This window comes from Pristiophorus japonicus, chromosome 15, assembly GCF_044704955.1.
Source record: "Pristiophorus japonicus isolate sPriJap1 chromosome 15, sPriJap1.hap1, whole genome shotgun sequence".
In the NCBI taxonomy this organism is placed as follows: Eukaryota; Metazoa; Chordata; class Chondrichthyes; family Pristiophoridae; genus Pristiophorus; species Pristiophorus japonicus.
The window spans coordinates 108,832,131-108,855,537 of NC_091991.1; the positions used below are offsets into that span (position 1 = coordinate 108,832,131).

The 23,407-nt window shown below is 50.0% G+C and overlaps 1 protein-coding gene across 1 annotated transcript in view; it reads right to left on the reverse strand.

The window, feature by feature from the left end:
* trrap (transformation/transcription domain-associated protein) overlaps positions 1-23,407 on the reverse strand; it is a 236,575-nt gene that overhangs the window by 198,830 nt on the left and 14,338 nt on the right. Inside the window, exons 4-17 of the mRNA XM_070901735.1 lie at positions 23,293-23,397; positions 22,002-22,085; positions 21,687-21,743; positions 21,476-21,601; positions 16,572-16,649; positions 14,221-14,309; positions 12,612-12,708; positions 12,379-12,517; positions 10,632-10,710; positions 8,121-8,355; positions 6,299-6,611; positions 5,467-5,564; positions 2,326-2,520; positions 304-495 (exon numbers count right to left, since the gene is read on the reverse strand). Coding sequence (XP_070757836.1) covers positions 304-495; positions 2,326-2,520; positions 5,467-5,564; positions 6,299-6,611; positions 8,121-8,355; positions 10,632-10,710; positions 12,379-12,517; positions 12,612-12,708; positions 14,221-14,309; positions 16,572-16,649; positions 21,476-21,601; positions 21,687-21,743; positions 22,002-22,085; positions 23,293-23,397 — 1,887 coding nt within the window. The remainder of the gene's footprint in view (positions 1-303; positions 496-2,325; positions 2,521-5,466; positions 5,565-6,298; positions 6,612-8,120; positions 8,356-10,631; positions 10,711-12,378; positions 12,518-12,611; positions 12,709-14,220; positions 14,310-16,571; positions 16,650-21,475; positions 21,602-21,686; positions 21,744-22,001; positions 22,086-23,292; positions 23,398-23,407) is intronic.

Below are 23,407 nucleotides of genomic sequence, written 5' to 3' on the forward strand. Positions count from 1 at the left end.
AGAGGTATGGGGAAAAAGCGGGAATATGGTGTTGAGATAGAGGATCAGCCATGATCATATTGAATGGCGGTGCAGACTCGAAGGGCCGAATGGCCTACTACTGCTCCTATTTTCTATGTTTCTGCTCAATGTGAGTCTCCTCCCACCACTCTTCATCTCACCCAATCAGCTGCACTACCTAAAGCAGTCATAAAACACTAGCCTGGTATTGTGAAAACACGACACTCGCCGAGCACCGTAGGCACAACTGAGAAAATTTACGATCCACCCCCCGCCCCATGCCCTTCTGTGCCTCGTCCTTACCTTCAGCATCTGTTCATTTTCGGCAGCGAACAGAGACACTGAGCCGAACACCAGTTTGAACAGCTTGAGATAGAGATTGGAGAGCTCAACATTGGAGCCCATTTCTGGAAGCCGGTCCAGTAGATATTCCACCAGAATTGTAGCGAACAGAGCAGAGGTAGAAGGGTTCGCCAAGAACGAGTTGGCCACAATCTGAAGCAGACAGTGAATCAAGAATACAGTTAACAAAAAATAATGAGGAATCTTAGGACCTCAGAAAGCAAAATTTCATGTTGCAATTACACTGTCAAAATATAAAAATACACACAATTGTGGTCAACACTAAACAGCCAGCACAGAACAACCAGGGGGCATAGATTTAAAGTAATTGGTAGGAGGTTTAGAGGAGATGTGAGTGGAAATGTCTTCACCCAGAGGGTGGAGGTTGTCTGGAACTCACTGCCTGAAAGGGTGGTAGAGGCAGAAACCCTCACATTTAAAAAGAACTTGGATGTGCACTTGAAGTGCCGCAACCTACAGGGCTAAGGACCAAGAGCAGGAAAGTGGGATTAGGCTGAATAGCTCTTTGTCGGCCGGTGCGGACACGATGGGCCGAAATGGCCTCCTTCCATGCTGTAAATTTCTCTGGTTCTATGATTCTAACGCGCTCTGCACACCTTTTAATTAGCAAGTCAACAGCACGGAGAAATTTAGCAGCAGGCCAGCAGAGACTAGATCACATTGGTCAGCGCGGAGATGGGGTTAGTTGCACAGGTCAAAGTCAACGAAGCCTCAAGAAAGACAACACCCAGCACAGACAGTAAAGCTGAGATTGCCCTATACAGGGTACAACAGTGGCTACTGATTAACTAAGGTCATTTTGTAACCCTGACTTTGGCCCATTTAGTTCTGGGACACCTCATTACAATCCACAATAAGCACTGGGGGGAAACAGAATAGGGAATATATAAAACAATTTTAGCATGTGGCACTAACTGTAATTTTTTTTAAATCCTCAAACACGGATAAGAACACAAGAATTAGGAGCAGGAGTCGGCCATTCGGCCCCTCGAGCCTGCTCCGCCATTCAATAAGATCATGGCTGATCATCGACCTCAACTCCACTTTTTCACCCGATCCCTATATCCCTTGATTCCAAAACATGTATCGCTCTCGGTCTTGAGTATACTCAACTGAGCCTCCACAACCCCCTGGGGTAGAGAATTCCGAAGATTCACAACTCTGAGTGAAGAAATTTCTCCTCATCCCCGTCCTAAATGGCTGACCCCTGATTCTGAGACTGTGCCCCCTGGTCCTTGACTCCCCAGCCCAGGAAACAGCCTCTCAGCATCTACACTGTCAAGCCCTTTAAGAATTTTGTATATTTCAATGAGATCACCTCTCATTCTTCTAAACACTAGGGAAAGTAGACCTAGTATATTCATAACTTGAAGATAAAGGATGAAGAGAATTGGATACATACTTAAAAAGAAAACAATTTCAGGGTGAAGGGGAAAGAGCGGGTGAGTGCGACCATCAGAGTCTCCGTACAGCAATGTTTTTCCACTGGTCCCTCTTGGACTCCACTGTAATATTAGGGTTGTTTCAGCAGCTCAGTGTATGAACCGAAAATGTGCAAACCCAGCCACATCACGAGGCCTGAAATTAGCTGCATCTGTCAGGGGGTTGGAATGATCTAGAGCCCCTGGGTTCAAAGGCTCCAAGGTCAAGATCCTCTCTGCATTTAGAAAATAAATTCCAACAAATTCTCGCCAAAATTATATAAGTTTAAATTCTTTAAATATAGACGAAGGGTCATCGACCTGAAACATTAACTCTGTTTCTCTCTCCACAGATGCTGCCTGACCCGCTGAGTATTTCCAGCATGTTGTGTTTATATTTCAGATTTCCAACATCTGCAGTATTTTGCTTGTTTTAGCTTAAATTCGGTCCTCTTTACTGGATAAAAAAAATCCTTGCATGGCAGTAGTTGATGCATCACTAAATCTTCATTAAAAAAAAGCACATAAAAACAGCTGCTACCTGAAGCGCATAGTTCTTCGAAATCCTTTCCACCATGTATGGTACAGTTGTTTGAAATATCTCTTTAAATGTCAGAGGATTCATCATCGTGAAAACACCAGCAAAATGCTCCAACACCTCCTTCTCTTCCTTCATCCTCACCGTCTGGCAATTGGCCACTCGAATGTACGTTTGCCCATTCCCAGCGATTTGCACCTAAAGCCAGGGATTGGTTCAAAACCGTTACAGGTTAAAGTAAGCATCTGCTGGATTTACTCCCCCAACCCCCATAGTTCCCGATGAACATTCCTCTGCGATGCAACCTCGAGTAAAATGGTGGATTGCACTGGAGTATCCAGCTGTGTGCATTTTAAACGGTTCATTAATCACAGTATCCGCATTGTTTAAAGATCGCAAAGGAATATGCCCAAGTTAAGTTGTATTGCACAATTACTGCTTCAACATTTCGAATGTTTTTACTGAAGTATCTGAAAATTGCTCAAACTTGTGGATGCCTTCATCGGGTAACTCCCCGCCAACGGAGACCCCAGGGCTCAGTGTCCGACCACTAAATCCCAGCCACCTACTCTCCCCACCCTCCAAGCTCACGTCAATCTTCAAGCATCTCTAAGTTGGGGATTCAAGCTGCAGAGATGATCTTCAAGGAATACTTTTCAAACAGACTTTTGGGAGACAAAGAATCATTTTTTTTTTTAAAAAAGAGATCGCAAACCAAATATTTTGAATAATAAAAATATTTTAAAATTCTATATATTTTTACGTAAGTCAGACACTTAGAATGATTGAAATACTAGTTTAAAAATCACATCATAATGACTGCAAAGACCATTAAATAACCTTAGCCTGGTATATTCCTTTAAATATCAACGTCTCAAGGATTAGCATTTCACAGAAAGTGACGATTGCAAATGAAAGGTAGAGGAATAAAGAGCATGGCGAGCACAGTGGAGACGGGGGAAGAATGTGATCCAGGTCTAAAGGAGAGTTGAGAGCGAGAACGTGATCCAGATGGTAAGAGGATTATATTCTTCCATCCCCCACCCCCTTTACACCCACACCACATTCTCCCTCTCCTCCCGCTATACCTGGTTGATTTCTCGGAAAGCTCGGTGTGTGTGTGGGGGGTAAGTGACATCGTTGGACTGGATGAAATCAGGAAGTCACAACACGGTCACTATTCACTTCATACCCAATAAACCTGTTAACAATCTGTGACCTCCTCACAATGCCCCAGCTATTTTGGGGGTGGGGGGGGGGGGGGGGGGGGGGGGGTGTTGGGAAGATCAGAAACTTATTGAGGCAGGAAGAAAGATGATCAGGAACCTGGGGGCGGAAAGTCAGGAACTTGGGCGGGGAAGAGGAGGTCAGAATCTTGGGACAGTTAGGGTAAAGATCTTGTTGGAGAGGGAAAAGGTCTGAAACTCTGGGTGTAGGAGGAAAGTTAGGAATTGGTTTGGTGGGTGGGAGAAGGTCTTAATCCACGAGGGTAAGCCCCGCCTGTTCCATGTGAGCTCTGTTCTGTCTGGAGTCTGGCACTCAGAAAGGCTCAAATTACACTTTGCAAGCTAATTGATTACTTAGACAGGGCGGTTCTAATTACACATTCCAGAGAAACTGTGCTATGTCCTCCAAGGGGACCAATCAGAAATCTACTGTTGGAAATAACGATTTGCTGGCTATGATTAGATAGATAAGAATGGAACCAGGCGAGTGCAGTCCCACTTAGCTGGATGATAGTGGAGAGGCGTTGGAGGAGGATAGAGTGGTCAACTGTGTCAAAGGCTGCAGACAGGTCAAGAAAGACCAGGAGGGATAGCTTACCTTTGTCACTGTCACAGGATGTCATCTGTGACTTTTTTTTGAGGGCCGTTTCTGTACTGTGGCAGGGGTGGGAACCGGATTGGAGGGATTTAAATATGGAATCCCGGGAAAGAGGGGCATGGATTTGGGAAGCGATAACACATTCAAGGACTTGAGAGGAAAGGGAGGTTGGAGATGGGGGAGTAGTTTGCAAGGACGGAGGGATCAAGGGTTGGTTTTTTTGAGAGGGTTGATGGCTGCAGATTTGAGGGAGAGGGGGACAGTATCTGAGGAGAGAACTGTTAACAATGTCGGCTAACATGGGAGCCAGAAAAGGAAGTTGGGTGGTCAGCAGTTTGGTGGGAATAGGGTCAAGGGAGCAGGAAGTGGGTCTCATGGACAGGATGAGCTTGCAAAGGTCATGAGGGGAGATCGGAGAGAAACTAGAGAAAGATGCGAGTTCAGGGCTAGGGCAGGGGGGGATCCTTAGAGGAAGCGTGGCCCAGTGGGCGAGGGAAAGGAAGGGAAGAGGCAGAGGCAGCTGATCAAATGGTCTCAATCTTAGAGACAAAGTCCATGAGCTCCTCACACTTGCTGTTGGAGGTGAGGGTGGTGGAGGCTGCGGAGAGGGGTTTAAGAAGATGGTTAGCAGTAGAGAAAAGCTAGGGGTTATCTTTGCATTCCAGAATGATTCTGGAATAGTGAGCAGTGTTGGCAGATGAGAGCAGGGCCCAATAATGCTTTATGTGATCCAGCTAGACCTGGTGATGAATGTCTAAACCAGTTGTCCACCATTCATGTCTGCGACCCCTGGAATTAAGGGAGCGAAGATGAGGGCTGTACCCCGGGGGGGGGGGGGGGGGGGGGGGAGGCCAGAAGACTAAAAAGCAAAGAGGACATTAGTTTACATGAAGAAACAGGGAGAGCGTTGAAGCTTTTTGTCTGCAAGGACCATGTCTGGGTACAGCATGGATCCTCGGTGTGGTGGTGGGGGGGGGGGGGAGGGGGAGAGGCAGTGGTTGAACTACAGGTAAAGTTTAATCCCACACTCCCACTGATCAGCATCCGTTTCAAGTTGTTGATACCAGCAGAGTTTGGTGTTTTGGTTTAGGATTTATTCACCAATGAAGCAACAGCACTGGCAACGATCATTTCCAAACACCCAGCCCCACACACTGTAAACAGGTCTAACCAAAAAACCGGACAGAGCTGTCTGGGCTTCGAGGCACTGGGTCACCCGAACGAGGCGACGACGTGACAGAGAGGCAGGCAGCCATTCGCACATTACTGATAGACAGACATCAAAATGCACAAAACACCGCTATAGCGCCAATACTGTACCTGGTATATATCCAAGGCCTGCATTGCATATTTAACCAGCTTGATGTAAATTTGTGTTTCTTTGGGCTGTAACTGTTTGTTTGGAATAAACGAGGCCTCTGAGAAGCAGAAGAAAAGATGATCTTTTAAGACTGCACTTAATGACCTCACACACATGACCTTTTTAATACATTCGTGGATCTCGTGTGGCATTGCTCTTAAACCGTTTAAGCATTTTTTACACGGTTTTATTCAATGACTGCATACAGGTTTAAAAATGTTCAGCAGTGCTACTCGCTGACATGTGGTACAGAGGTCCATCGCACAATTTCTCGTGTTTACAGAGCAAACCTTCACTTCTCCGCGCCCCCACATTTGATGTCCGACGTGAATATCCAAATGTCAGCTGAATCTTTCTAAAACTGACCACTTGAAAGAATAAAAAAGTCACTTGCCTCTATACAGTGCCATTAATATAGTAAAACATTCAAAGGCTCTTCCACAGGAACTATCAGACACCGAGCCACACAAGGTACGGCAGATGACCAAAAGTTTGGTCAAAGAGGTAGGTTTTAAGGAAAGTCTTAAAGGAGGTAGAGAGAGGTAGAGAGGCGGAGAGGCTTAGGGAGAGAGTTCCAGAACTTGAGGCCCAGGCAGCTGAGTGGAGCGATTATAATCAGGGCTGCTCAAGAGGGCAGATGTAGAGGAGTGCAGACATCTCAGGGTGGGGGTGCACAAGACAAATGAATGATTGGTGAGGAAACATTTAAATGTTGCAGATGTGTGTGTAATACAGCGTTAGACGGAGATGAAACAGCAAGAGAATAAGCACCACCGAGTATCAGTCTCTTACCTCCAGGTGCTTTGCACGAGGTTATGCCCCATGTAATTGTCTTCACACCACAAACCAACGTCTTCACCAAGCTTCGACAGTCAGACACTTGGAACGTCTGCTTCTCCTCTTTGTCTTTGTCCCCGTGTTTGTCCAAGGCTGGTGCGGGGAGGGTGGGCATCGGTGGGACTGGAGGAGGAACAGATGAGGTCGGAGTCGCTTGGGCTGCCGCAATGGGGGCATCTGTGGCCGCCAGTTCGGACTGCGGTTTGCACTTCTTAAAGATGGTGGACAATTGATAGCGAGAAATGGTGTGAAACTTCAGCACAAAGACCTGGAATCAAGGCAGAAATGGGAAAGTGAAAATCTTGCTTATTTCCCCCCACCCAGGGCGCTAATTAACAGAAATCCCACCTTGCTGACAGCTGATCAACTCCATGAGTGAAAAGAAAAGTTACAACAGCCATTTCAATCGCACTTCCAAGACAAAAGACTTGTCAGTACCTCCCAAAAGTAGATAGCTAAACTCAAAGGCGCAGCACCTGGAATGGGGAAGGGAGTTAAGAAATGAATCCTGCTGTCTCACTTAGTGCAGAGGGACCTGGGGGGTCCTTATGCATGAAACACAAAGTTGGTATGCAGGTTCAGCAAGTAATCAGGAAGGCAAATGGAATGTTGGCCTTTATTGCAAGGGGGATACAGTATAAAAGCAGAGAAGTTCTGCTACAACTGTACAGGGTATTGGTGAGGCCACACCTGGAGTACTGTGTACATTTTTGGTCTCTGTATTTAAGGAAGGATTATTTGCATTGGAGGCTGTTCAGAGAAGGTTCACTAGGTTGATTTCAGAGATGAGGGAGTTGACTTATGAAGATAAGTTGAGTAGGTTGGGCCTATACTCACTGGAGTTCAGAAGAATGAGAGGTGACCTTATCGAAACATCTAAGATAATGAGGGGGCTTGACAAGGTGGATGCAGAGAGGATATTTCCACTCATAAGGGAAACTAAAACTAGGGGACATTGGCCCCTTATTCTGGTGACTCCCATTTAAAACTGAGATGAGGAGGAATTTCTTCTCTGAGGGTTGCAAATCTGTGGAATTCTCTGCCCCAGAGAGCCGTGGAGGCTGGGTCATTGAATATCTCCGCCTTAAATATAGACAGATTTTTGAGCAATAAGGGAGTAAAGGGTTATGGGGAGTGGGCAGGGAAGTGGAGCTGAGTCCATGATCAGATCAGCCATGATCTTATTGAATGGCGGAGCAGGCTCGAGGGGCCAAATGGCCGACTCCTGCTCCTATTTCTTATGTTCTTATGTAATTGCTTATTATTGGACCCGGGCTCACAGTCCCCGCTTTAAAATTGAGCATTCTTTCCTTAATTATAATTTACATTTACATATAGTCAAATAGACAATGTTACATACAGCAATTTGGGAAGCAGAGGGGCTTTTCTGCAATACAGGCCGAGGAGCTCGGAGGGGCAAAACTGAGGCTTTGGAGCACCACCACTAGCAGGAGGGTGTCATTGCAGCCTGACAAGTTCACACAGCCTGCTCCCATTAGAAATGTGGACACAGGAATTTATAGAACAGACAACGTTGCCAGGAACTGTGCGCAGACGCAACATTTTGAATATACTCCTGTGGAGCAACGCGGAGAGTGAAGATTAACTGCAGACTTCAGGCAAAGCAGGGTAGGGGATAACCGGACCAGGACAAGCAGACATAATTCAGTCTCTTTTTTAGAGTCACACATGTGGCTCTTATTTTTCCCATTGCTATCGTACAGCAGCGTATAACAGCAACATTAGAAATTTGCACGGCAATGACTGTTCAGTGTACCTCCAACATTCTCATGAGAATATCTCTTCCATTGCCATTCTCCTGCTCGCTTTTTGAGCGAATGCAATCCACCAGGTTCAGCAGGAGCTTGCACGACATTGTCTGGATGCTGCTGGGCAGTGATTCATCATCGATATTCTTGGCAAATAGCTGAACGGCGAGGGCCAGGTCATTCAGGGGTAGGTGCTGACGGACATGATGCACCAGATCAGCGAGTGTGCTGTAGGCCAGGGGTCTGTTTCAAAAAAAGCAAAAGATTTAGAACAGAATTACAATGTCCTGTACACAACGTCGCCACGACTCTCACCGCGCATGGTCACAAACTGGAGTACGATGGTAGCTGCCGGGTCAAGCCAATGGCCTCCGCTGGTGCTGTGTCATTCTCTGAATGGTAACTCAAGTTTTATTAATTTACACAACTTATATCTATACAATACAGTAACAGGCCTTCGGAGATGGTTTCATACATTGCATAAAAATAGCATAGAAGCTCACAGCATTCTCCAGGTCATAACAACCCTCTGTGTGAAAGAGTTTCTCCTCATTGCCCCTCTAGTTCTTTTGCCAATTATTTTAAATCTGTGACCTCTAGCAAGTTGGTCGGTAACCAGAGGGAAAAGTTTTTCCCTGCTCGCTCTATCAAAGCCGCTCAGGATTTTAAATACCTCGACTGAATTCCCCCCTTAACCTTCTCTGCTCTAAAGGAGAACAATCCTAGCTTCTCCTATATATTTCTCCAACATTATCCATTTAAAAACAAAACAGTTGTGTTTCAAGGATGCCTTTGCTGTAAATCTTTGTAACATGCGTCTGGGAAAGGGACTTTGAGGTGAATTCTGCAGCGATATGCATTTTACAGCTTGCTAAACTTGAGCGCAAGTAAGGAGAGCACAGTTAGCAATTACAGCATTGATCATAGAATCTTACAGCACAAGAGGAGGTCATTCGGCCCAAAGTGCACTGGTTTTAGAGTTTTAATTAAAATTTATGTAAAGCAATACTTTATATGTAATATGCATCAAATCTATGCCCACGGGCACAAAGCGCTGAATGGCCTCCCCGTGTTGTAGGATATGTTCTATGCGATGATATATATAATGATATATATGTGGTTATACAAGAAAGACTTGGATTTATATAGCGCCTTTAAGACCACCGGACGTCTCAAAGTGCTTTCCAGCCAATCAAGTACTTTTGGGGTGTAGTCACTGATGTAATGTAGTAATGTAATGTACAATTCTATACATTAGGGTGGGAGCACTCAGTGATAGGGAGCAGAAATGATTCCTGCCTTTTCAGTTTATAGTATCTTTAACCGCATCATCCCAATGACATTCGCATTTAATTAACAAAAAGCCAATAATATCAACAACTGTGGCTCGCAAGAGCCTTCGTTGATCCATGATTGTGATGGAGAAAAGAGATAGCTTTATATTACAGTCTGCTCTCTCAGGTGGACGTAAAAGATCACACGGCACAATTTCGAAGAGGAGCTGTCATGGCCCAGAGTATTAAAGAGAAACGGAAGGGTCGAGAACCAGAGGGCACAGGTTTAAGGTGATTGGCAGAAGAACCAAAGGCGACATGAGGAAAAACATTTTTTTCCGCAGCGAGTGGTTAGGATCTGGAATGCACAGCCTGAAAGGGTGGTGGAGGCAGACTCAATCGGGGCTTTCAAAAGGGAGTTGGATAAGTACCTGAAGGAAAAATATTTTCAGGGTGGGGGTATGGGTCTAGCTGAAGTGCTCTTGCAGAGAGCCGGCATGGACTCGAAGGGCTGAATGGCCTCCTTCTGTGCTGTAACCATTCTCTGATTCTTTATTCAATGTTTATCCCTCAATCAACATAACAAAAACAGATTATCTGGACACTTATCACATTCCTGTGTGTTGGAGCTTGCTGTGCACAAATTGGCTGCCGTTTCCTACACTACAACAGTAACTACATTTCAAAATTTTACATTGGCGGTAAAATGCTTTGGAATATCCGGTGGTCATAAAAGGCGCTATATAAATGCAAGTCTATCTTTCTAATGCAGGTCTACTGAATGCTCAAGAAACTGCTTTTGTGGATCAGCAGGACTACCTCACAAGTGCTGATACTTAAATAAAATGCCTCATTTCTTCCCCTTTGCATTAAGTATCTTCTAACTATGTCAGGATGAGAGCTTGAACTCTTATTCTATCTGAACATTTAAAAAACTCAAACAATGGCAGAAAGTTTACACAAACGGGTCGTACGGCACAATTAGGTGGTGATGTTGTTGCAGCAAGTGCTCGCAATAATCAAATTCCAAACACACACATGCAAACATGCCCACATTCAAGTGCCAGCAAAGTGAAAACATACAAAATGTCAGCAGTAAAGTGGAAAGTGCAACCCCCAGTTATGGTAACTTTTAATGCACAGGGCCTTTGGCAGTCAAGTCGCTTGGAGCATTTTCTTTTAATGCACAGGCACTATTTAATTAAACGCCCAGCATATTTCCAGTACAACAGACTGATGGCCTACCTCAGCGTTTCCCGAGCTGTGTACCCTGAGCCTATTAGCACAGATTCATCAAACAGCTTATCCATGCATGGAATGAATTCTGTAAAACAAATAATTGGTATTATGCAGAGAGCCAGCAAGTCTCATTAATGCAAACCTAAAACTAATTAAACATCATCAACTTTTCCCTTGTGAAACATTAACACAATTAGATTATGCGAACATATTTACAGTGCTGCTACTGTCCAGCATAGTAAATATCTAATTTCACAAAGCAAACACCAATTACCATGGTGGCTGATGATTAAGAGACTGGGTCTGTCATCTAGAAGTTGGGAAGTTCACTTCACTGCTTGTAAGAAAATAAATAAACCCAACAGATGCCATAAATACACACGGTTTGCCGTTTACAGCCACCATCTTTCACACTTTCGCACCAACATACAGTACAGCACCACTGGGCAGTGGGTCACAGAGCTGCACTCGAACAAGTCTAGTTGTGTCACTGCATGGAGTAGAGGCTGGGCACTTCAGCGTTGGAAGCAGAATAACGGAAGGAGAGTCATCAGCTGGGCTCCTGTACACACACTCGCCGCCCGCTTAGAGTAGCAGTGACTGAGGCCTAGAAGCAGGTCTTTCGCCCACTCAGAGATAATTGTGATAGGAGCGATGGGGTGGGGAGAGAAGTGAAAAATAACTTGAAACAGAGGTCTGCGTCCTCACTGCTAAAATAATCAGCATTTACACCATTTTTTGAGCGGCTCAAGTTTAATATTAGCTTAGCACTTTCTAGCAAGACTTTGGGGCCGAAATTGCCGCTGCCGATAAGGGCTCTGGCCCAGCTGAAAGCGGCGGCAACTCTCCACGGAGGGGCCGCCATTTTGTAAATTGCCCTTTGTGCGTTTTGGAGCGGTGCCCAGGACCGCTCCACCCGTTTTCCCGCCACAGCGTGCACGTATCGTCCCCTCACCGACCGGCGGGGACCCCCTCGGTAAATTGCCCCTTTCCCAGTATTGCCCCACAGGAGTGGCCTCGCCGCCGATCGGTGCCCCCGACAGCTTTTTGTGTCGGTCACTCTCTGTGGCATGGTGGCCCGGCTGCCCTTAAAGGGGAGGGCGTACTGCCGCGGCTGCCATGTTATTTTGTTTTGTCGACCGACTGCCAGGTCGGGCCGACAATTATACCCATGGGTTCGCCCAGGCCACCAACAGGCAGCCTGGCACCCTCTCTTGGGCGCCAGGCCGCTAGCCCGGCCAAAACCCTCCCTGGTGGCCCAGTGGGCGCCACTGAAGTGGCTGCAGAGTGCGCTGCGGCCCTCCCCTTTAACTGAACATTCAACTTTGGCACATTTACAATATAAATATTGTGCAATTTTTGAAACTTTTAAAAACAATGCCCCGAAACGACGCACTTAACACACGTCACATGGGCCTTAAAAAAAAAACATGCACTTTTTTTTGGTGTACAATATCATCAATCATTTAATATTTTTTTTTAAATTGAAGGGGAGCAACGCTGTGACGTTGCACCACTCCGATGAACGGTCGGGACGGTGGACCGGCTGCAAGGGCACCTTCGCCCCTCAGTCACCATGACTTCTGCCCCGAGCCAAAAAAAACGTCACAGTGTCGAATATCGACGGCATCTCCGTCGCATGGGAAAAAACTTTTTTTTTTTTTTTTAAAAACGCAGGCTGCGCCCCGTTTCGGGCGGGGGGCAATTTCTACTCCTTCATGTCCACATAGCACAAAAACCCAAAGCTACATACGGTTGCGGAGGTCGGTGGTTAGAATGTGCTTGGCTGCGATTAGCAGCTCCTTCCGAAGGTGCGCAGTCTCAGACGGACAGTTGGTCAGCAGTTGTAACATTCCTTTCACCATCTGGTGGGAATACTTCCCAACCAGCTCCTGGAGAGAGAGAGAGACACGGAGACAGAATTATATGCACAATCTCTCCTGCATCTTGAAATTCAAAGTATAACTCTATTGAACAGGAACATACCTGATAGATTCTTATGATATAAGCAAGAAAGGACAATGTTTTAATCTGTGCAGCGATGAAGTCGGCATACAGCTCCTTGTTGTAAAGTTTATTTTGCCTACAATTCAAAGCACATACATTGACGTAAATCACAAAATTCAATAAATATTTACATTTTAAATAAAAGATGGACACCAATTCATCCAGAACTGATTTAGAAAAGGGTGCTTTTTAAACCCAATCTCAAAAAGTGGCAATTTTTGTGCAGTGTTACTAACTACACTACACACTGTACACAAAGTGTGCCACAAAACTGCTACCGCTTCGGACTGCTTCAGGGACTACAGATGTGGCTCAGTAAAAAGACCTAGGGACCGAAATTCGCGCCGTGTTTGGGGCACAAAGTTTTTAATAGATTGACCATTTAGCGAGATGGCCTGCAAAATTGTGGGAAATTGGGCACTTTTCCCTCTGAAATGTAGCGAGGTGGTATCGGAGGCGCAAATGTCCTCAGGGGGGGCGCTATTACCGGGGCTGCACCCAATGTCAGCTGACTTTCACTCACTGATAATGAGGCTGCTGTTCATTCCAGTTCTTAAAGGGGATGTGGTTTCAGGCAGCATCAGGTCATTCTCATCATTTCTTCAGTTGACTAAGTTGCAAGGAAAGTGTGCGATGGGTGCTGCAAGACCTTATGCAAGGGCCACTCGGTTCAGCCACCTGGCGTTGGAGACATTGGTGGGGGAAGTCGAGGGAAGGAGGGAGATAGTGTTCCCTCCATCTGGAGAAGGCAGACTCCGCAAGTTTTTAGGGCCATGTGGGCAGAGGTGGGGGGAGGTGTCAACCAGTACGGTTGTGGGGAGAACCTCTACACAGTGTCACATGAAATGCAACGACCTCAGTCGGGTGGTCAAGGCGAGTACGTTTGCACAATTCTTACATACCAGCCTCTGTCTGCACACTCTGCAAACCAGCACTTAACCCAGCAGGCAACCACCAACCATCTGTGCCTACTCACAGTCACAGCCTCAGCCTCATTTCACGTCTTGCCTACATTCACAGCTATTTAACCATGGCAGGCATATCTTCCACATACATAGCTGGACTCTTACTCACACAGATTCCTGTCTTTTGCAGACCAGGATGGCACACAACAGGATGGAGCAGCAGCGGACTAATTGGAGGGGGGGGTAGCTGAACTACGCCAGCCTTCCAACCTGGGGGAGCGAGTGCTGCGCTCATTGGTCCACAGGTGGTGGACTCCGTGGCCGCAGAGACATTGAGCCCGCTGGGGGCAACAATGGTATCGTTATCCTCTCTTCTCATCCCAGCAAAATAAAGATTATGACCGTCATAGAACTTACGGTTATTTACTGAATCACAAAGGGCTATTCCAGTACTATATTCTTATGGTTTGAAGATTTTCTTATGAAAAGACAACATTTCCTGTCAGTCAAATCACCACGTGGATTACATTCTGTGTCCGTGGCAATTCCTCACTATTATCTGGGTTTCTGTTACAGGTCTACTTTTCAAAATTATATTGAGCTCAGAAACTAAATAAAAATGTGTACAACAAAGCCAATCGCTGCTCGCAGTCTATAGCACCACCCAGAGGAATACTGCTTACCTTGCTTGAGGTGTAACCTGCAGCATGATGGTGCTCATAATCAAAGGCACAAATTCAGATACCACATTGTGTATACTCTGCTTGTACAGCTGCAATCAAACAGGAGCATTATATTTCTTTAGTCTCACACCAATGTTTGGCAGAAATAATGTCATGCACAAATTCCACTGTTTTTTTTAAAACGAGTCTTCTCTCATTAAGGGTGGCACATGAAGCGATGCTTTGGGTCTCCAGTGCCATTGAAAAGCAGCTTCATAGATGCGATTCCATCCACGCCAAGCACTCAGTCTTTGCCCTGCCACCCAAAGGAGAAACCCAGGCAAAATCAGACACCACCTCACAGGCATCCAACTTCCAGCCTGATTCGCAACTTCAAAAGGGTCGCAGTGCAGCTTTTAGGGTGGGGGGGTGGCCGGGAGGGGGCATTGGGGGGGGGGGGGTGTAACTGCTCCCAAAAACTCGCTGATGGATTATAGTTAATTTGCAAAACCGACAACAATGCCAGCTCTCTCCGCAGGAGTGCAGCAGCCGGACAGCTTCTGGCCCCATCCCTCTGCCCCGCCCCACCCACCCTGCTCCCCTTCCCCATCTGCCTCCTGCCCCCCCCCCCCCGCCCCGTTCCCCCCCTGCCCTGCCTCCGTCTCCCCCCTACCCCGACCTGCAGCATCGTGGATTCTCAGAGGGAGTGCGGCAGTGTTCCCGGGAGCAGCAGTCACCTGCGGCAATCCAGTCGGGAAAGCTAATGGCCCTGAAAATCAATGCACCTCTACCCCTCTGCAACCACCCCATGACTTTATTTAGAAACAATATCTTTCGGCTTAGTGTCAATTGTGGGGCGTGTTGGAAAGAAAGACATCCACCTGCAGCATCTCCACTCCATGGTCAATGGTGGACTGGCTCACCTCAAAGTCGCTGGATTCTTTGGGAAAAAGCGGGGGGAACAATACAGAGCTAGAGAACCATTCACGGTGGCACTGATTTCCTCTACGTTCAGTTCGCCCCTTCTCATGCGACTTTGTTGAGCCAGTTGTGTGCGACAGAGTGAGGGGCGAGCAGTTACGGCCTGGGGCCGCAGTACTGCACATCAATGTGGGGAGATGATTATAGCATCATAGAAATATACAGCGGTGAAGGAGGCCATTTCGGCCCATCGTGTTCGCGCTAGCTGACAAACAGCTACCCAGCCTAATCCCATTTTCCAGCTCTTGGTCCGAAGCCCTGCAGGTTACAGCACTTGAAATGCACATCCAAGTACTTTTTAAATGTGGTGAGGGTTTCTGCCTCTACCACCCTTTCAGGCAGTGAGTTCCAGACCCTCACCACCCTCTAGGTGAAAATAGTTCCCCTCAAATCTCCTCTAATTCTGTGCCCCCTGGTTGTTGACCCCTCTGTAAAGGAAATAGGCCCTTCCTATCCACTCTATCCAGCCCCCTCAATTTTATACACCTCAATAAGGTCTCCCCTCAGGCTCCTCTGTTCCAAAGAAAACAAACCCAGCCTATCCAATCTTTCCTCACAGCTAAAATTAACGAGTCCAGGCAACATCCTCATAAATCTCAGGGGAAACTCTCCTGGAGCCAGACAAAAGAGCGGGCAGCATGGGTCAGACTGACAACACCGACGTTCCCGGGTTTATCCCCAATTCTGGAATTCACTTTGTGGCAGATTTAACCCCACGCTTAAACGGCTTAGCCACAAGGAAGGAGAAGGGAAATGATGAATTCTGATGGGCGTGGACCAGCCATGCAGGCCTCGCAGAAGCCAGGACACTGGCAAACGTCTGCAAACACTCAGCTGGAAGAGGACCAGGGAAAGGGGGAAGAGAAAATATTGCAGGAGAATAGAATACAAGAGCAGGGATGTTATGCTTGGACTGTATAAAACACTTGGCTACAAGCTGGAGTACTGTGTGCAGTTCTGGTCACGTTACATGAAAGATGTGATTGCACGAGAGAGAGTACAGAGGAGATTTGCGAGGATGTGGCATCCTTCACCCAGAGGGTGCTGGGTGTCTGGAACTCACTGCCTGAAAGAGTGGTAGAGGCAGAAACCCTCACCACATTTAAAAGGAAGTTGGATGTGCACCTGAAGTGCCGCAACCTGCAGGGCTACGGACCGAGAGCCAGAAGGCGCGGACACGATGGGCCGAAATGGCCTCCTTCAATGCTGTAAATGTTTATGATTGAGATTTTAGGAATAGAAAAGCAACAACTATTACCACTAAGGATTGTGACAAAAAAAACTGGAGGCTATCTGGGTGCTGCGTTGAATAAATCTATAGCCAGAACCGGTGGAATATCCTAAACAATCATGATCAAAATCCCTCTATAACGAAAAACTGTAGCCACTACCTGATACATGAGAACAACAATGATCGGAAGCTCGGCCAACACCTTCAGTGAGAGGGAGCCTCTGGGAATGATGGTATGCTGAAAGACATAAGTATTTTATACAAACACAATGTCAGTCATAAATATGGACGTGCTTATTTGTAATGCAAAAATGGCCACCATGCTCCACCCTTTGTCTATGATTGGTCCCCTTGGAGGATAAGCAACACCCTGAAGTTTCACAGGGAAGTGTAACTGGAACCGCCCATCACAAGGTCTCACTGACTTTACAAATTGTATCTCGATCCACTTTGACTTCTTGAAGTGACAGAGGACAGAGCTCCCCAGAAGACAGCAAGGGCCAGTCAAAGTGCCTCAACCCAGTCCGGGAGGGGGGGGGGCGGGCAAAGAGAGCGAGTGAGTCAGGGGGGGCGGCGAAGAGAGCGAGCGAGCGAGTCGGGGGGGGTGGGCGAAGAGAGCGAGCGAGTCGGGGGGGGTGGGCGAAGAGAGTGAGTGAGTCGGGGGGGGGGGCGGGCGAAGAGAGCGAGCGAGTCGGGGGGGGCGGGCAAAGAGAGCGAGTGAGTCAGGGGGGGCGGCGAAGAGAGCGAGCGAGCGAGTCGGGGGGGGGGGGGGGCGAAGAGAGCGAGCGAGTCGGGGGGGGGGGGGCGAAGAGAGCGAGCGAGTCGGGGGGGGCGGGCAAAGAGAGTGAGTGAGTCGGGGGGGGCGGGCAAAGAGAGCGAGCGAGTCGGGGGGGGAGGGCGAAGAGAGCGAGCGAGTCGGGGGGGCGGGCGAAGAGAGCGAGCGAGTCGGGGGGGGGCGGGCAAAGAGAGTGAGTGAGTCGGGGGGGGCGGGCGAAGAGAGTGAGTGAGTCGGGGGGGGCGGGCGAAGAGAGTGAGTGAGTCGGGGGGGGCGGGCGAAGAGAGCGAGCGAGTCGGGGGGGGGGGGGCGAAGAGAGCGAGCGAGTCGGGGGGGGGGCGAAGAGAGCGAGCGAGTCGGGGGGGGGCGAAGAGAGCGAGCGAGTCGGGGGGGGGGGGCGAAGAGAGCGAGCGAGTCGGGGGGGGGGCGAAGAGAGCGAGCGAGTCGGGGGGGGGGCGAAGAGAGCGAGCGAGTCGGGGGGGGGCGAAGAGAGCGAGCGAGTCGGGGGGGGCGGGCGAAGAGAGCGAGCGAGTCGGGGGGGGGCGAAGAGAGCGAGCGAGTCGGGGGGGGGGGGGCGAAGAGAGCGAGCGAGTCGGGGGGGGGGGGCGAAGAGAGCGAGCGAGTCGGGGGGGGGGCGAAGAGAGCGAGCGATTCGGGGGGGGGGGGAAGAGAGCGAGCGAGTCGGGGGGAGGGCGAAGAGAGCGAGCGAGTCGGGGGGGGCGAAGAGAGCGAGCGAGTCGGGGGGGGGGCGAAGAGAGCGAGCGAGTCGGGGGGGGAGGGCGAAGAGAGCGAGCGAGTCGGGGGGGGCGAAGAGAGCGAGCGAGTCGGGGGGGGCGGGCGAAGAGAGCGAGCGAGTCGGGGGGGGCGGGCGAAGAGAGCGAGCGAGTCGGGGGGGGCGAAGAGAGCGAGCGAGTCGGGGGGGGCGGGCAAAGAGAGCGAGCGAGTCGGGGGGGGGGAGGGCGAAGAGAGCGAGCGAGTCGGGGGGGGGCGAAGAGATCGAGCGAGTCGGGGGGGGCGGGCAAAGAGAGTGAGTGAGTCGGGGGGGGCGGGCGAAGAGAGCGAGCGAGTCGGGGGGGGGGCGAAGAGAGCGAGCGAGTCGGGGGGGCGGGCGAAGAGAGCGAGCGAGTCGGGGGGGGCGGGCAAAGAGAGTGAGTGAGTCGGGGGGGGCGGGCGAAGAGAGCGAGCGAGTCGGGGGGGGGCGAAGAGAGCGAGTGAGTCGGGGGGGGCGGGCGAAGAGAGTGAGTGAGTCGGGGGGGGCGGGCGAAGAGAGCGAGCGAGTCGGGGGGGGGGGGCGAAGAGAGTGAGTGAGTCGGGGGGGGCGGGCGAAGAGAGCGAGCGAGTCGGGGGGGGGAGGGCGAAGAGAGCGAGCGAGTCGGGGGGGGGAGGGCGAAGAGAGCGAGCGAGTCGGGGGGGGCGGGCGAAGAGAGCGAGCGAGTCGGGGGGGGCGGGCGAAGAGAGCGAGCGAGTCGGGGGGGGCGAAGAGAGCGAGCGAGTCGGGGGGGGCGGGCAAAGAGAGCGAGCGAGTCGGGGGGGGGGAGGGCGAAGAGAGCGAGCGAGTCGGGGGGGGGCGAAGAGATCGAGCGAGTCGGGGGGGGCGGGCAAAGAGAGTGAGTGAGTCGGGGGGGGCGGGCGAAGAGAGCGAGCGAGTCGGGGGGGGGGCGAAGAGAGCGAGCGAGTCGGGGGGGCGGGCGAAGAGAGCGAGCGAGTCGGGGGGGGCGGGCAAAGAGAGTGAGTGAGTCGGGGGGGGCGGGCAAAGAGAGCGAGCGAGTCGGGGGGGGGCGAAGAGAGCGAGTGAGTCGGGGGGGGCGGGCGAAGAGAGTGAGTGAGTCGGGGGGGGCGGGCGAAGAGAGCGAGCGAGTCGGGGGGGGGGGCGCGAAGAGAGTGAGTGAGTCGGGGGGGGCGGGCGAAGAGAGCGAGCGAGTCGGGGGGGGGAGGGCGAAGAGAGCGAGCGAGTCGGGGGGGGGAGGGCGAAGAGAGCGAGCGAGTCGGGGGGGGCGGGCGAAGAGAGTGAGTGAGTCGGGGGGGGCGGGCGAAGAGAGCGAGCGAGTCGGGGGGGGCGGGCGAAGAGAGCGAGCGAGTCGGGGGGGGGGGGGCGAAGAGAGTGAGTGAGTCGGGGGGGGCGGGCGAAGAGAGCGAGCGAGTCGGGGGGGGGAGGGCGAAGAGAGCGAGCGAGTCGGGGGGGGGGGCGAAGAGAGCGAGCGAGTCGGGGGGGGCGGGCGAAGAGAGTGAGTGAGTCGGGGGGCGGGCGAAGAGAGTGAGCGAGTCGGGGGGGGCGGGCGAAGAGAGCGAGCGAGTCGGGGGGGGGGCGAAGAGAGCGAGCGAGTCGGGGGGGGGGGCGAAGAGAGCGAGCGAGTCGGGGGGGGGGGCGAAGAGAGCGAGCGAGTCGGGGGGGGCGGGCGAAGAGAGCGAGCGAGTCGGGGGGGCGAAGAGAGCGAGCGAGTCGGGGGGGGGCGAAGAGAGCGAGCGAGTCGGGGGGGGGGCGAAGAGAGCGAGCGAGTCGGGGGGAGGGCGAAGAGAGCGAGCGAGTCGGGGGGAGGGCGAAGAGAGCGAGCGAGTCGGGAGGAGGGTGAAGAGAGCGAGCGAGTCGGGGGGGGCGAAGAGAGCGAGCGAGTCGGGGGGGGGGGCGAAGAGAGCGAGCGAGTCGGGGGGAGGGCGAAGAGAGCGAGCGAGTCGGGGGGAGGGCGAAGAGAGCGAGCGAGGGGGGGGGGCGAAGAGAGCGAGCGAGTCGGGGGGGGGCGGGCGAAGAGAGCGAGCGAGGGGGGGGGGCGAAGAGAGCGAGCGAGTCGGGGGGGGGCGGGCGAAGAGAGCGAGCGAGGGGGGGGGGGGCGAAGAGAGCGAGCGAGGGGGGGGGGGGGCGAAGAGAGCGAGCGAGTCGGGGGGGGGGCGGGCGAAGAGAGCGAGCGAGGGGGGGGGGGGGCGAAGAGAGCGAGCGAGTCGGGGGGGGGGGGGGAAGGAGGAGAGAGCGAGAGAGCCGGGGTGGGGGGTGGGGGGTGGGGGGCGAGAAAAGAGTGTAGGGGGCCTGAGAGGGCGAAAAGATTCGGAACCTCAGGTCCTGCTGCTCAGCACCACGTGAAGGGAGTGATTCAGGGCCCGGTGAGGGGGCGAAGGTGGTGCTTGACAGGGGGTGGGGCATGTCTGTCTAAAAAAGTGCAGTACAAATCGTCACACTGTATAAATATAGGCAATTACAATGATGAAATAATCAATTAACAAGCATTTTCACAAGGGCTGTTTTGGGAACGACATCAATGGCTATTTAAATTAATCAGCCTTTTAAAAAAAAAAATTGTAGTTGCCCTTCATTTTGACATATTAGGGAAATAAGATTTTTAAAATTCATTTCAAATTCACATTATAAAGTATTGGTATATAGATTTATAAAGTGTATCGTGATCAAGATGACCAATAATGCAGATTCACCTATACTTTTTTTTGTTTTAAAAACACGCTACCTTTAATTTTATTTTTGAGCGCGCGGCCCACTCAATATCGGGCTTGCGCGGTTTTCCCCGTTGATCAACTGGTGAGCCGGCTGCATGGGAGCTGCAGAGCGCTGCACGCTTAAAGGTTAATGGTTTCTACAATAGCTCATTTCGCACAGGGCACTTACAGACAGCACAAGAGACTTGAAGGGGAGACTTCAAGCCCATCAGCCTGTGTTAGATGCAAACCTCGTTGCCAAAGGTGAAAGGGGAACAACTTGTATTTATATAGCGTCTTTAACGCAGTAAAATATCCCCAGGCGCTTCACAGGAGGGTTATAAGACAAAACAAATAAATTTGACACCGAGCCCCACAAGAAGAAATTACGGCAGATGACCAAAAAGCTTGGTCAAAAAGGTAGGTTTTAAGGAATGTCTTAAAGGCGGAAAGAGAGGAAGTTCCAGAGCTTAGGGCCCAGGCAGCTGAAGGCACGGCCACCAATGGTGGAGCGATCATAATCAGGGATGCTCAAGAGGGCAGAATTTGAGCGCAGATATCTCGGGGGGGGGGGGGGGGAGTTGTGGGGCTTAAGCAGATTACAGAGATAGAGAGGGGCGAGGCCATGGAAGGATTTGAAAACAAGGATGAGAATTTTTAAAATCGAGGCATTGCTTAACCAGGAGCCAATGTAGGTAGCGAGCACAGGGGGGCGTGATGGGTGAGTGAGACTTGGTGCGAGTTAGGACATGGGGCAGCCGAGTTTTGGATGACCTGAAGTTTACGGAGGGTAGGATGTGAGAGGCCAGCGTTGGAGTAGTCGAGTCTGGAGGTAACAAAGGCATGGATAATTTGACAGGTCAACTTACTGTTCTCGATTCACTGTCCTCTCTCTCGGGGTTGGTCTTCACCGCGACCTGAGTGATCATGCCCACCATCTCTGGGGAAGGGACAGTGTTATCAGCGATCGCTTGGGGCTTCTCAAAGTATCGTGTCTAGGACAAGGAGGAACGGGACAGAAATTATTTTTACGAACAGTGTCCAGAGATCCGCAAAAGTGATCACCGGCACAATACGTACCACAACTTTCGGTAGGTCATTATAAATCTGCTTCACAAAATCAAGGAAGTGGTGAATCTGTAGGCAAAACAGACGCTGTATTAGCAAAATCATGTCCATTTTACAATCTGCATTCATTCGGACCATTACATAATCCAAACTTAACACACCAGCTTCTAAAAGTCATTTAGAATTTTTTTTTTCCAAGTGAATCATTTTAACAATTATCTAGAGATTCTCATTTGAACTTAGAGACAGTTCAGTGCAATAAAGCACACAAACTAATTGCTTGCTATACTTTTTTAAATGCCTGGTTTTTCAAGCAAGCGTACTTACTTCCTGTGTGATTGGTGGTCTGAATTGCTTGTGTAATTCAATGATGATCCGGAGACAAATAAGTACATTCTCTTCATTCTCCACCTAAAGCAGGATAATGGTGGAAGGGCAGCGTCACTTTAAGCATTTACCCATTAACAGTGATTTTAATAGTTTCAAAACCTTATTTCTCACCTTCTACATTTTTACTCTATAAATAAACAATTAGAATGAAATAAATACGGCCTATCAGATACGGGACACTTTTCAACTGGAGGCTTTAGTAACCCGAGATCTGTGTCCAAGAGACACCCTAATCTGACAACATAAGTTGGAGCAGGAATTGGCCATTCGGCCCCTCGAGCCTGCTCCACCATTCAATACTATCATGGCTGATCTGATCTTGGCCTCAACTCCACTTCCCCGTCCACTCCCCATAACTCTCAACTCCCTTATCGTTCAAAAATCTGTCTATCTCCACCTTAAATATATTCAATGATCCAGCCTCCACAGCTCTCTGAGGCAGAGAATTCCACAGATTTACAACCCTCAGAGAAGAAATTCCTCATCTCTGTATTAAATGGGCGACCCCTTATTCTGAGACTATGCCCCCTAGCTCGAGATTCCCCCACGAGTGGAAACATCCTCTCTGCATCTACCTTGTCGAGACCCCTCAGTATCTTGTATGCTTCAATAAGATCACCTCTTATTCTTCTAAACTCCAGTGAGTAGAGGCCCAACCTTTCTTCATAAGACAACCCCTTCAGTTGGAGATAGGATTCCTTTCAGGAACACTCTACTGCCTTTCTATCAGAGCTATTCACTGGCTTAAATTACTTTTAAATACACCTTGATGGGCGGCGCCCCACCCTTCCCGGGTGATGTTGGTAAATCCCCATGTTTGGTCTTGCGTGTGTGGTATACCAAAACTGCAGGTATGGAGCTGAACACGGAACACAAGAAGTAGGAACCGAGTGCCATGGGTGGGTCCAGTTCACATGCACTGACCTACATCTCCAATTGAGGTGTTTTAAATAACGAAGGGGAGTTGACAGGGTAGAAAGGGGATGATTCTGCTCTCGAGTAGAGACATTCAGCACAAAGGAACGCAATCTTCCAATTTGAGCCAAATTAATTAAAAAGCAAGAGTCCGGGTAAAACAATTTCCCTCAGTGCCAACGATTCTAAAAGAATCCCGAAATCAAAAGACTAAACACGAGATACTAATGGGCGAGATTAGATATCAGGTTCTCAGTTACTGCCGCAAGGTTAAATTTAAGACAAGGAAATGAGAGAAAAAATGAAAACTTACCTCCAAAAACCGAAACATCACAGACAAAATATTTTTAGTGTGGGAACGCAAATGCTCATTTGTTGGAATTCTGTGGATGATTTCAAGGACCAGCTTGCGAACTTGCTAGAAATAT